The sequence below is a fragment of the Manis pentadactyla genome, chromosome Y (assembly GCF_030020395.1).
Source record: "Manis pentadactyla isolate mManPen7 chromosome Y, mManPen7.hap1, whole genome shotgun sequence".
NCBI classification, from domain to species: domain Eukaryota; kingdom Metazoa; phylum Chordata; class Mammalia; order Pholidota; family Manidae; genus Manis; species Manis pentadactyla.
In genome coordinates, this window is record NC_080039.1 from 31,466,648 (window position 1) to 31,480,264 (window position 13,617).

Below are 13,617 nucleotides of genomic sequence, written 5' to 3' on the forward strand. Positions count from 1 at the left end.
CCCTACACTATTAAGCATGCCCACTATCTGAAAGAGAAGAAATAACAAATGTTGGCAAAGATGTGAAGAAAAAAAGGCACCTGCATACATTGTTGGTGGGAACATATTCAGTGGAGCCACTGTAGAAAACAGTATGGAATTTCCTAAAAAAATTAAAAAGAAATGCCATTTAATCCAGAAACTCTACTTCTAGGAATTTACCCATAGAAAACAAAATTCCCAATTTGAAAAGATAATATGTACCCCTATGTTTTTTTGCTGCATTATTTAGAATAGCTAAGATATGGAAGCAACCAAAGTGCCCATCAATAGATGAACTGATAAAGAAGAGGTGCATATATATACAGAATGCAATATTATTTGACCTTAAAAAAGGAAATAAATCCTTCTATTTGGAATAACTATTTGGACCTACAGGGTATTAGGCTAAGTGAAATAGGTCAGGCACAGAGAAACAAATACTGTTTTTCTCATTACTTCTATGGGTAATCTAGAAACAAACAGAACAAGCAGCAAAACAACCACAAAAGAAACAACCAACAGAGGACCGTCTGGTGGTTGGCACAGAGGGAAGGCAAGGTGGATGGGTAAAGTAGTTGAAGGGATTAAAGAGTCATAAAAATTCAATTATAAAATAAAGATTCAGGGATAAAAGTACAGCATAGGAAATAGAGTAAAAATGTAATATCTTTGTATGTTGACAGATGGTAATGGTAACTACATTTATTGTGGTATTTAGAAATGTATATAATTGTCGAATCAGTATTTGTACACCTGAAACAAGTATGTTATTTCCTCCATATTTCAAAAAAAATTGTTCTTTTCCAACAAAAATGTTTTAAATTATTTTTAGTGCTAACATATAGGATAACCATTAACTCTATTTGTACATCTATATAAATAAAAATCTTGTCATGTAAGTATTAAGACCTATAGGTTAGGATTTATATTCTACAGTCTGTCTACTTGTGCAAATGTGTTGTGTTGTCACAAATTCTTCAGACTTGGGGGTCATGTTTTAATTACACACTTAAGGTACTCATGTTAATACAGCTTTTGAGGCTATTTCAGACCTCTGTAATTCCACTAAAACGAAATAAGAAGATAACCGAAGGCATAGCAGAGAAACTAATGAAAATAGACTAAATCCATGAAAATACAATAGTTCCTGTTTTCAAAAGAATAATGACAATATGTGTCTGTGAGCAAAATGGTTGGGATTTCCACAGTTTTTTCACTATATACTGTTATCATTTATTCAGTCAGCTATCTTCAAATTGTCTTCTTCTTTAAATGAAAGTTTAAATATATCTTGTTCATCGCAGCCTGAGAAACCTGTTTACCCAAAACATAACTGCCCATTTTTCAGACATCTATTAAGAATTAGTATTTCTATACTTAACAAGCAGAGGTATATCCTGTAAAAGATTTTTACAGAAAATATTTCATGAAATTTATCTTGAAAAATTACTGACAGAGGAATTTTTTCCCCCAATTATAGAATTTTATTTATTACCAACAGCCACAGAGCAGAGGATGGAGTGAGACTACATTCTGAGAACTTGCCAAAGGCAGGCTACGAAGAGCAGATCGCAGTTCCATCCAGGTCACCCAGGCGACGGAAACATGCAGGCCCAAATGTGACGTCTCAGCAGCCTCTTCCTACTTTTTTAGGGGTAAAGTGAAGGAAAACTTGGAAATAAAATGAAATAGCAAAGAGAAAAAATGCAGTAATTTGAGTAGTGAGAAAGCTTTATTTGAAAGTAAGTACTTAAAGGAAAGTGCGGGCGGCCTCCGAGAGGAGGTGGCGCCGAAAGTTTGTGGATTCTCTTTTAAGGTTTTCAAGAATAGGGCAAAGGGCAGAGGGGGGTTTTATGGGCATAGGCTCGACATGTAGTCTCAACATGCTTTACTGGTGAGAGACCCCAAGTCTTTCATTTATTATCAGTCCTCCAGCTAATTCTGCTAAATAAACCCAACACAAAGAGTTCATTTATCCTGTTTTTCTTCAAAATAGTGGTTACCCTCAAGTAGTGGGGACATTTAAGACTGCTTGCCCTTGCCTTAAGCTGGGTTTTTGGGTTGCTGTCTGATTACCAGAGAATATGTTAGGAACCTTACTTCTCAAATCTCTGCTTTTTAAAATGGCATCTTAGCCTTAAGATGGGGTCCCTCCTGTTCTAATTATACTGTTTATATTAGTCTATCTCATCACAGGCAGGAAAAGTTAATTATGATGCTTGTCCCATGTTCCCTGCCCTACCTCAATAGCGAGAATTGATAAACGCAGGTTTTGCTATTAAAAAGACTTCAGGATTAGAGTTGGAGACATAGGCAACTGGTTAATTTGAGCTGAGTTCTCAGTGTCTTTACTTGTTAAGATGGGTTTCCGCATTACTTAGTAATAATGCGACTTTCGCCAGAAGCTGGGGTTCCAGCAACTATATAATGCTCCGTGCTGAAGAGCAGGTAATAGAGGTCGCAGTTTTCGTTTACCCTCACTCAAGTCGGCCCGTGATCTTGGCGTTCTTTCCGCAACACCGAGCCATCTTGGCTGCAGTGTGAGAAGCCCGGGGTCCTCCTTGCTCTACCGGAGTTTACTTAACTAGCATAACCTGTTTTTCCATCTGGTGATTACCCATCCCAGACAGACATGCACAACAACCAATTATCTCCCGGTATTTATTTTCTCGCCCCTTCCCCAAGCGGGTCCGGAGGGGCATCGTGGGCGGGGTTCGTGCAACCAGCAAGTACAGGAGAAGCAAAGATGACGACGTAAGCCAACAAAGGTTGTGTGAGACGAACAGATCGCGTCAATTGGTGGCGCCAGGCTTGATGGTGGTGGTGGTGCCGGGTTGGCAGGGCAGTGGTTCGTCCTGTGACACAATTACAACAACTTTGCGCTGGTGCTGGTGAAATTTCTGATCCTAAGAAATCTTCCCAGTCGCGAGAGCTTCTGCTTTTCCTGCTGTTCCCGCCTACCCTGCGATGTGACCCAGTAGCCAAGCTCCCCAGCCTCGCTTCCGCTGCTTTTACCATTACGTTGAGATTTTTCGTCGCTGTCACCTTAGGTGGGGAAACGGCGGCGATAAAGTTTGGTGTGTCAGTCTTACGCGGAGACGGCATCTTTTCCAGCTTTGGACTAGGGGTTTATGGGTTTTAGCTTTGGAGCTTTAAATTCGTTGGGTTTCCATGAAATCCTGCGGAGTGTCCCTGGCTACCACCGCCACAGCTTTCGGCGATGAAAAGAAAATGGCGGCGGGAAAAGCGAACGACCAAAGGAAGGATGGATCCCTCAGCTTGACAGCCGAAGAGACGGAGGCACTTGGCGGATTGGACAGGTACCAACCAATATCACTCACCCAAGCTGGTTCCGGCAGGCTAGCGCCGCTCTCCAGGAGGCCTAGGCGCAGCTTGTCTCCAGTGGCGACATGGGGGTTATCTGCACTCACTACAAGTGGCTGCCCCTGCCGGGTACTCGGGCTCGGGAAGGGACGGGGGACTGACTTTCCCGGAGCTTTAATGAGCCACGTGTATCTCTTCCCATAGCCGTCTGTTTGGGTTCTTGAGATGTCAAGAAGATGGCGCCAGGACCAAGACCCTCTTGGGCAAGGTAAGGCTGCTGTGGGGCAGATAGTATCTTCTTCGCTGTCATCGTACTAGCTCGGGCACCTTTAGAGCGTGTCAGCGTCCATTGTGGCACTATAGTAAAACTATTTTGTGCCTTTTTGTAGCTCCGGATATCACGTTTGTTATGTTGGGAGATTGTGTCTTACAGCTTGACTAGAGGCGGCGGCTCTCTGGAGGCCCAGTTCAATTATTTTCGGGAATTTTGGATAGAGATTCTCTAAAATTTAGTGTCACAAGATCGGGAATGCTGTTTTCAAAATTTCCGACTTACATGCCCCATTTAAACCCACATCCCGTTAAAAACGACCAGTTTTATCTTTTTTGTGCACGTGATGTCTAATTTTAGTACACGTTTTAGGCTTTCACATGGCCCTGATCTCAGAACCGCAAGTTGCAGATTCTTTAAAGCTATGGAGATTGCATTGGTTATTTGAAGTGATCTGTTTACTTGTTTGATTGTAGCTGCCAAAGAATTGTTTCTGTGAATGACATTTTTTTTTTTTCTGTAACTTTGTTTTCTGTGTCTTGACACCAGGGAGGATTCTGTTAATTTCTGTGTAAAGTTGCTGACACCGTTGTTTAGTTAATGGCTGCCTTATAGACCAAGATGGCGGGAAATAGTGGGAGGAGAAATGAAGGGATTTTAGGAGAGGGAGAAGATACTAACAGAAACTGTAAGCCTTATGGACTGGTGGTCTTGTTTCATGGTTGCTAAAAATGGTCCACTATTATTCAAGAGTCGAATTGTATCATTCCAATTTCATTGCAACATTCATAAACCTAAGAATTTGCTTTTCAACCTGTAGCACATTTACTTAGTTTCATGTACTGCACAGAGGCCGAGGAATCTCAGTCTTTGCCTCACTCATTTTCTATCTCCTGACCAAGATCTGATTAAAATACTACCTTCTGTCAGGTGGTACCATGGGAGTTGTTCTGTGTACAAGAAACGTTGCTTCCATTACATATTTCCTTTCTAGTTGAAATCACTTATTTACTTTTTGAGTAATCGAGGAAATACTAAATAATTTTTATTCAGATAATCTTGTTATAAATTCGTGCATAATAGTAAGTACTTTTATTCCTAATGCTACTTTTGTTTCGATTCCAAATAATGACCAAATACAGTACTGTAATAATTTTTTTCAGTAAATCCATCTAGGTCTGCTATGATTTCAACAGTGGTGACAATTGTAATTTTTTTTATTAAGGTATCATTGACATACAATCTTATGAAGGTTTCACAGGAAAAAAAGTGTGGTTACTACATTCACCATTTTATCGACTGCCCCACTATACCCCATTGCGGTCACTGTCCATGAGTGTAGTAAGATGCTACAGAGTAGTGCTTGTCTTCTCGGTGCTACACTGTCTTTCCCGTGATCCCACACACACCATGTGCACTAACCATGATACCCCTCAATCCCTCCCTCCCCCAACCCTCCCCCTTTCCCCCTATCCTTTTATAACCCCAAGTCCCTTCTTAGAGTCTGTGAGTCTGGTGCTGTTTTCTTCTTTCAGTTTTGCTTTGTTGTTATACTCCACAAATGAGGGAGATGATTTGGTATTTGTCTTTCTCTACCTGACTTATTTCAATGAGCATAATACCCTCTATCTCCATCCATATTGTTGCAAATGGTAGACTTTGTTTGTTTCTTACAGCTGAATAGTATTGCATTGTGTATATGTACCACGTCTTCTTTATCCATTCATGTATTGATGGACACTTAGGTTGCTTCAGTATCTTGGCTATTGTAAACACTTGGCCATTGTCAACAGAGCTGCAATAAACATAGGGGTGCATTTGTCTTTTTGAATCTGAGATCTTGCTTTCTTTGGGTAAATTCCTGGGAGTAGAATTCCTGGGTCAAATGGTATTTCCTAGTTTTAGTTTTTTGAGGAACCTCCATACTGCTTTCCACAATGGTTGAACTAGTTTACATTCCCACCAGCAGTGTAGGAGGGTTCCCCTTGACAATTGTAATTAAACAAATTTTTGAGTATTAACTGTATTTTCAAAGGTAGCACAATAGATTTAAAAATACTCAAATTTAACAAATGTTATTTTTATGGTAATTGCAAATTTAAGTTGGGTTTGGTGAAGTTGCTTCTGTGTAATTTGAAAAAGAACAGGCAGATTTATTATTTTCATTGTAATAATTAAGAAATTATTGTGACATTGTTTGTAATGTGGATAAATCTGTGAAATCGTTGAGAATTTCAAATATCTAGTGCTGGAGTTAAGAAAATTTTCAGTGGGTAGCATTCTCTTATGTAACAATTTTGACTAACTTAATGTGCTCTGCAGTATTGTTTTTAGATTTCAATAAACTATTTTTAGTTATTAATTGTGAAGAATGAGTATGCCTTCTTTCCTAATTACAGTAACATCTTAAATAGAAGATTTTCATTATGTTTGGAAGAATTGTAGCTTCATAAAATACTGAGGAATGTTATATTTGTTCAATTACTGTGAATCTTTTTGAGTGAGGTGGAAATGAAAAGTTAATTTGATGTGGCCTTGAGACTGTGAATTTCTACTATTAGGGCTAGTAATAGTAACTTTAGTTAAATAAAATATTCTGTGGTTTGTGCTTGCAACTTTATAGGTCCCTCCTCTTTTAGCTTTATTGAGTTATTGGTATAAAATAAAACTGCACATATTTTAACATATACTACTTGGTAAGGTTTGACATAATTGTATATCCATGAAACCATCACATCAATCAAGATAATGAACATATCTGTCATCTCCCGAAATCTCCTTTTGTCTGTTTGAAGTACCTTTTCATTTGTTCTTTCCACTTATGTCCCAATCTTTTTGTCACTATAGATTAATTTCTACAATTTAATATAAATGGAATCATTCACTATGTACTCTGCTGGTCTTCTTTCATTCAGCACAATTTTTGTACTTTACCTACCTCGTAGTGTGTATCAATAGCTGTGTTTAAAAGCTGAGTAGTATTCTGTTGTCTCATATATTCTTGATTGCTACCTTATGAGTCTAAATTTACCAGTGAATTATTTACATGGAGAGTTTGACATATACCCTAAAAACCTGTGTTTGAATAGAGGTTCCTTTCCGGCAACTTCTCTAGATTTTGACGTTGCTTTTCCCATGGCTAGTCACTTAGACTTTTATTTAAAAAAAGTTTTAATGTAACTATTATACCATTAGAATGGTTTTAAAAATAGACTTAAAATTCTGTAGCTTTAAGAATTTTTATAGGATTGCTATGGTATACAGTGGGCAGGTTAGAATTAAAAATAAATCAGTAGCTACATGTAAGGGAATGAAACTGGATCATTGTCTAACCCCATACACAAAAGTAAACTCTAAATGGATCAAAGACCTGAATGTAAGTCATGAACCATAAAACTCTTAGCAAAAAAAATAGGCAGAAATCTCTTGGACATAAACATGAGCAACTTCTTCATGAAAATATCTCTAGGGACAAGGGAAACAAGCAAAACTAAACAAGTGGGACTATATCAAACTAAAAACCTTCTGTACAGCAGAAGACACCATCAGTAGAACAAAAAGACATCCTATAGTATGGGAGAATATATTCGTAAATGACAGATCTGATAAGGGGTTGACATCCAAATTTTCTAAAGAGCTTATGCACCTCAACAAACAAAAAGCAAATAAACTAATTAAAAAATGGGCAGAGGAGCTGAACAGACACTTCTCCAATGAAGAAATTCACATCCCCAACAGGCACATGAAAAGATGCTCCACACTGCTAATTCATTTGAGAAATGCAAATTAAAACATGAGATATCACCTCACACCAGTTAGGATGGCCACCATCCAAAAGAGAAACAACAAATGTTGGTAAGGATGTGGAGAAAGGGGAACCCTCCTATGCTGCTGGTGGGAATGTAAATTAGTTCAATCATTTTGAAAAGCAGTATGGAGGTTCCTCAAAAAACTCAAAGTAGAAATACCATTTGACCCAGGAATTCCACTTCTAGGAATTTACCCTAAGAATGCAGCAACCTAGTTTGAAAAAGACTTAATGCACCCCTATGTTTATTGCAGCACTATTTACAATAGCCAAGAAATGGGAGCAACCTAAATGTCCATCAGTAGATGAATGGATAAAGAAGATGTGGTACATATACACAATGGAATATTATTCAGCCATAAGAAGAAAACAAATCCTACCATTTGCAACAACATGGATGGAACTAGAGGGTATTATGCTCAGCGAAATAAGCCAGGTGGAGAAAGACAAGTACCAAATGATTTCACTCATCTGTGGACTATAAAACAAAAACTGAAGGAATGAAACAGCAGCAGACTCACAGAACTGAGGAATGGACTAATGGTTACTAAAGGAAAAGGGACTGGGGAGGATGAGAGGGAAGGGAGGGATAAGGGGGTAAACATGGCATTATAATTAGGACACATAATGTAGTGGGGGTGGGGGGACACGCGAAGGGAGTATATACAGAGAAGACAAGTAATGATTTTATAACATCTTAGTACGCTGATGGGCAGTGGCTGTAATGGGGTATGATCTAGGGGACTTGGTAATAGTAGTAGTCTAGTAACCATAATGTTGTTCAAGTGATCGTACATTGGCCAACTATAGAATTAAAGTCGGTATTTTTTCTGACATAGATGATATGATTTTACATTTTGAAGCATTGCAGTTGTAATGCTTTGAGTGCTTTTCAGTTGATCCTAAATAAATGATCCTGACATTTTTGAAATGAATTATTCAGAGCTACTTGGTGAAGATTGAAAATCTATGTGATTGAGTTGACAAATTAAGGCCTACATGTATATCTTGTAGACTGTTGTTAATGGAAATTATTTGGTGACTGGTCTATTTTTCTACTTGCGTTAAATCTTCTAAAGATTGGCATATAAATTAAGACCATACATAAGAGAAACAAAAACCTAAATGTGATGAGGGCAAGGTGTAGGCACTATGAGAGAGAACATAGGTATCTTTGCCTACTATAGGGGATGGAAAATATTACTCCTCTGCCTTGTAGATTTATTGGATGGCACTTTCCTGTAACAAAAGACGAGTTAATAAGAGAAAAACAGGATTTTAGTGACACGTATACCTCATGTATATGTGGGAAACAGGAAAATTGAGTAGCTCTCCTAAATGTCCCAAACACTACCTTACATAACATCTGTATACAGAATAAGGCAAAAAGACAGATGTTGGGGGTGAGGAAGTCAATTATTGGAGGCTACCCGAAAAGCATAGTAGAGGAAGGTGTAGCTCCGGGAGTAAGGGGTTTCTTCTCTCAGAACAAATTCCAAAGGTAAGACAAGGGGAATGAAGCAAATGACCTGAAGTAAGACTGGTTGGGTTAAGGTGTTTTATTTCTCACAGCTTGCTCCCCACTATCTCCTCTGGCCTTGGGGTGGGACACCCCTCTTCCTGACAGTGGGAACTCGATGAGCGGATCTTTGGTGACTGACTGGCACCAGACCAATTAGGCACCAGGAACAGAGGGGAGGAGAGAATGGCTGTTTTCTCTTTACCCATTGACCAGTATCTACAGAGGCTGTGCTGTGGTACATGCCATTGGTATGTAAATAAACTAAGGCCAGGGAGGAGATTCTGGAAACTCTGGGTGAAAACTTCCATTTGTCCCACAGCAGGTAAGGTTAATAGATTTAAGTCTTGGGAGTCATCTCCATTGAAGAGTTTCTTGTGATTTTAAAGTCATCTATCTTTCATGGTAAGGAGAGGGAGACACCCTAGCAAATTGAATTTTCTTTTGTACATGTCCCTTACAAAGGGCAACTCCTGTGTTTCCAGCCTGCTGTGTCTACAGCTTCTGAAAAATAATTACTCAAAGTAATTCTATATCACGCATATTTGGGGAGACATAATATTCTACCCTTTATTATATTGAGTATGTAGTACTCTCAGTGATGTAAGGATCCTGGAACGTCAGTGTAGGAGGAAAAGGTGAATTACTTCAGAAGTTTTAAATAAAGACCAGTTTAGCTGAGTATAATCTTTGAATAACACCATCTTAACTAGACAGATTGTTTCTTGGGAATTGTTGTTTAGAGCATAGCAATGCATATTCTAATATAATTTAGGAAACCATGATTTTAAAAATACAAATTTTGTCTCTTACTAGAAGTTTAAAGGAAAGTCTGCTTTATGGTTTGTTCTTCTCTGGGGTCATTTTGTAGTAATATTTACTTCCTACGATTTCTTGTCTTGAGATATTTTAGTGAGTATTCATTGGCCAGTTTAAGATGTTCTATTAAATTTTTAGATGGATATTCCAGAATGTTTACTAATCTTGGATAAAATAACTGTGTGGTGAGGAGGAGGGAAGACAGCTGTCAAACTTTTCACTGTATATGTTCTGGGTTGTTTCATGCTCTTTTTTATTAAAAAAATCCAGACATGTATTACTGCAAAATAAACCACAAATACTGTGGTTGTGGGTATATTACAGTACAGAAAATTTTAGTCAGATGGTATCCTTTTTTTTTTTAAATTTTGGTATCAATCTACAATTACTTGAAGAATATGATGTTTACTAGACTTCCCCCTTCACCAAGTCTCCCCCACATAGCTCTTCACAGTCAAAGTCCATCTGGGTAGTAAGATGCTGTAAAATCACTACGTGTCTTCTCTGTGTTGCACAGCCCTCCACGTGCCCCCCACGCACTATACATGCTAATCGTAAGGCCCCCTTCCTTTTTCCTGCCCTTATAACTCCCTTCCCACCCGTCCTCCCCAGTCCCTTTCCCTTTGGTAACTGTTAGTCCATTCTTGGGTTCTGTGATTCTGCTGCTGTTTTGTTCCTTCAGTTTTCTTTGTTCTTATACTCCACGTATGAGTGAAATCATTTGGTACTTGTCTTTCTCCGTCCTGCTTATTTCACTGAGCATAATACCCTCTAGCTCCATCCCTGTTGTTGTGAATGGTAGGATTTGTTTTTTTCTTATGGCTGAGTAATATTCCATTGTGTATATGTACCACATCTTTATCCATTCATCTACTGATGGACATTTAGGTTGCTTCCATATCTTGGCTGTTGTAAATAGTGCAGCAGTAAACATAGGGGTACATCTGTCTTTCTCAAACTGTAGTGCTGCATTCTTGGGGTAAATTCCTAATAGTGGAATTCCTGGGTCAAATGGTATTTCTATTTTGAGCATTTTGAGGAACCTCCATACTGCTTTCCACAATGGCTAAACCAATTTACATTCCCACCAGCAGTGTAGGAGGGTTCCCCTTTGTCCACACCCTCGCCAACATTTGTTGTTGTTTGTCTTTTCGATGATGGCGATCCTTACTGGTGTGAGGTGATATCTCATTGTGGTTTTAATTTTCATTTCTCTGATGATGAGCAATGTGGAGCATCTTTTCATGTGTCTGTTGGCCATCTGAATTTCGTCTTTAGAGAACTGTCTGTTCAGCTCCTCTGCCCATTTTTTAATTGGATTATTTGCTTTTTGTTTGTTGAGGTGTATGAGCTCTTTATATATCTTGGATGTCAATCCTTTTTTGGATCTGTCATTTATGAATATATTCTCCCATATAGTAGGATACCTTTTTGTTCTATTGATGGTGTCCTTTGCTGTACAGAAGCTTTTTAGCTTGATATAGACCCACTATTTCATCTTTCTTTTGTTTCCCTTGCCCAGGGAGATGTGTTCATGAAGAAGTCACTCATGTTTATGTCCATGAGATTTTTGCCTGTGTTTTTTCTAAGAGTTTTATGGTTTCATGACTTACATTCAGGTCTTTGATACATTTTGAATTTACTTTTGTGTATGAGGTTAGACAGTGATCCAGTTTCATTCTCTTACATGTAGCTGTGCAGTTTTGCCAGCACCATCTGTTGAAGAGTCTGTCATTTCCCTATTGTATGTACATGGCCCCTTTATCGTATATTAATTGGCCATATATGTTTGAGTTAATGTCTGGATTCTCTAGTCTGTTCCACTGGTCTGTGGCTCTGTTCTTGTGCCACTACTAGATTGTCTTGATTACTGTGGCTTTGTAGGAGAGCTTGAAGTTGGGGAGTGAGATACCCCCCACTTTATTCTTCTCAGGATTGCTTTGGCTATGTGGGGTCTTTGGCGGTTCCATATGAATTTTTGCACTACTTATTCCAGTTCATTGAAGAATGCTGTTGGATTGTTTGATAGGGATTGCATCGAATCTGTATATTGCTTTGAGCAGCAGGATGGCCATTTTGATGATATTAATTCTTCCTAGCCAGGATCATGGGATGAGTTTCCATTTGTTAGTGACTTCATTAATTTCTCTTAAGAGTGTCTTGTAGTTTTTGGGGTATAGGTCTTTCACTTCCTTGGTTAGTTTTATTCCTAGGTATTTCATTCTTTTTGATGTTATTGTGAATGGAATTGTTTTCCTGATTTCTCTTTCTACTGGTTCATTGTTAGTGTATAGGAAAGCTAAAGATTTCTGTGTGTTAATTTTGCATCCTGCAACTTTGCTGAAATCCAATATTAGTTCTAGTAGTTTTGCAGTGGAGTCTTTAGGGTTTTTTATGTACAGTATCATGTCATCTGCAAATAGTGGCAGTTTAACTTCTTCTTTACCATCTGGATTACTTGTATTTCTTTGTTTTGTCTGATTGCTGTGGCTAGGACCTCCAGTACTATGTTGAATAACAGAGGGGAGAGTGGGCATCCCTGTCTTGTTTCCGATCTCAGAGGAAGTGCTTTCAGCTTCTCGCTCTTCAGTATGATATTAGCTGTGGGTTTATCATATATGGCCTTTATTATGTTGAGGTACTTGCCCTCTATGCACATTTTGTTGAGAGTTTTTATTATGAACGGATGTTGAATTTTCTCGAGTGCTTTTTCAGCATCTATGGAGATGATCATGTGGTTTTTGTCCTTTTTGTTGATGTGATGGATGATGTTGATGGACTTTCGAATGTTCTACCATCCTTGCATCCCTGGGATGAATCCCACTTGGTCATTGTGTACGATCCTCTTGATGTATTTTTGAATTCGATTTGCTAATATTTTGTTGAGTATTTTTGCATCTACTTTCATCAGGGATATTGGTCTGTAGTTTTCTTTTTCAGTGGGGTCTTTGCCTGGTTTTGGTATTAGGGTGATGTTGGCTTCATAAAATGACTTTGGGAGTATTCACTCCTCTTCTATTTTTTTGGAAAACTTTAAGGAGAATGGGTATTATGTCTTCTCTGTATGTCTGATAAAATTCCGAGGTAGATCCATCTGGCCCAGGGGTTTTGTTCTTGGGTAGTTTTTTGATTAGTGATTCAATTTCATTGCTGGTAATTGGTCTGTTCAGATTTTCTGATTCTTTTTGTGTCTGTCTTGGAAGGTTGTATTTTTCTAGGAAGTTGTCCATTTCTCCTAGGTTTTCCAGCTTTTTAGCATATAGATTTTCATAGTATTCTCTAATAATTCTTTGTATTTCTGTGGGGTCCGTTGTGATTTTTCCTTTCTCATTTCTGATTCTTTTTATGTGTGTTGATTCTCTTTTTCTCTTAATAAGTCTGGCTAGAGGCTTATCTATTTTGTTTATTTTCTCAAAGAACCAGCTCTTGGTTTCATTCATTTTTTTCTATTGCTTTATTCTCAATTTTATTTATTTCTTCTCTGATATTATTATGTCCCTCCTGCTGACCTTAGGCCTCACTTGTTCTTTTTCCAATTTCGATAATTGTAACCTTAGACTGTTCATTTGGGATTGTTCTTCCTTCTTTAAATATGCCTGGATTGCTGTATACTTTCCTTTTAAGACTGCTTTCGCTACGTCCCACAGAAGTTGGGACTTTGTGTTGTCGTCGTCGTTTGTTTCCATATATTGCTGGATCTCCATTTTTATTTGTTCATTGATACATTGATTATTTAGGAGCATGTTGTTAAGCCTTCATGTGTTTGTGAGCCTTTGTACTTTCTTTGTACAATTTATTTCTAGTTTTATACCTTTGTATTCTGAAAAGTTGGTTGGTAAGATTTCAATCTTTTGG

The 13,617-nt window shown here is 38.2% G+C and overlaps 2 protein-coding genes across 10 annotated transcripts in view; both read left to right on the forward strand.

Moving 5' to 3' along the window:
• Positions 1-1,929, forward strand: part of LOC130682119 (protein Shroom2-like) — a 70,623-nt gene extending 68,694 nt beyond the window's left edge. The window contains exon 7 of the mRNA XM_057496249.1: positions 1,523-1,929. Coding sequence (XP_057352232.1) covers positions 1,523-1,685 — 163 coding nt within the window. The 3' untranslated portion in view covers positions 1,686-1,929. The remainder of the gene's footprint in view (positions 1-1,522) is intronic.
• Positions 1,930-2,696: 767 nt separating this feature from the next.
• The window catches only part of LOC130682144 (lysine-specific demethylase 6A-like), a 238,338-nt gene continuing 227,417 nt past the window's right edge, over positions 2,697-13,617 (forward strand). For 6 of the 9 annotated variants that reach the window (XM_057496293.1, XM_057496296.1, XM_057496297.1 and 3 more), the window contains exons 1-2: positions 2,699-3,341; positions 3,550-3,613. In XM_057496293.1, coding sequence (XP_057352276.1) covers positions 3,193-3,341; positions 3,550-3,613 — 213 coding nt within the window. In that variant the 5' untranslated portion in view covers positions 2,699-3,192. Of the gene's footprint in view, positions 3,342-3,549; positions 3,614-13,617 lie in introns of all 9 variants that reach the window. The other 3 variants (XR_008995425.1, XM_057496292.1, XM_057496299.1) reach the window with 2 other exon arrangements.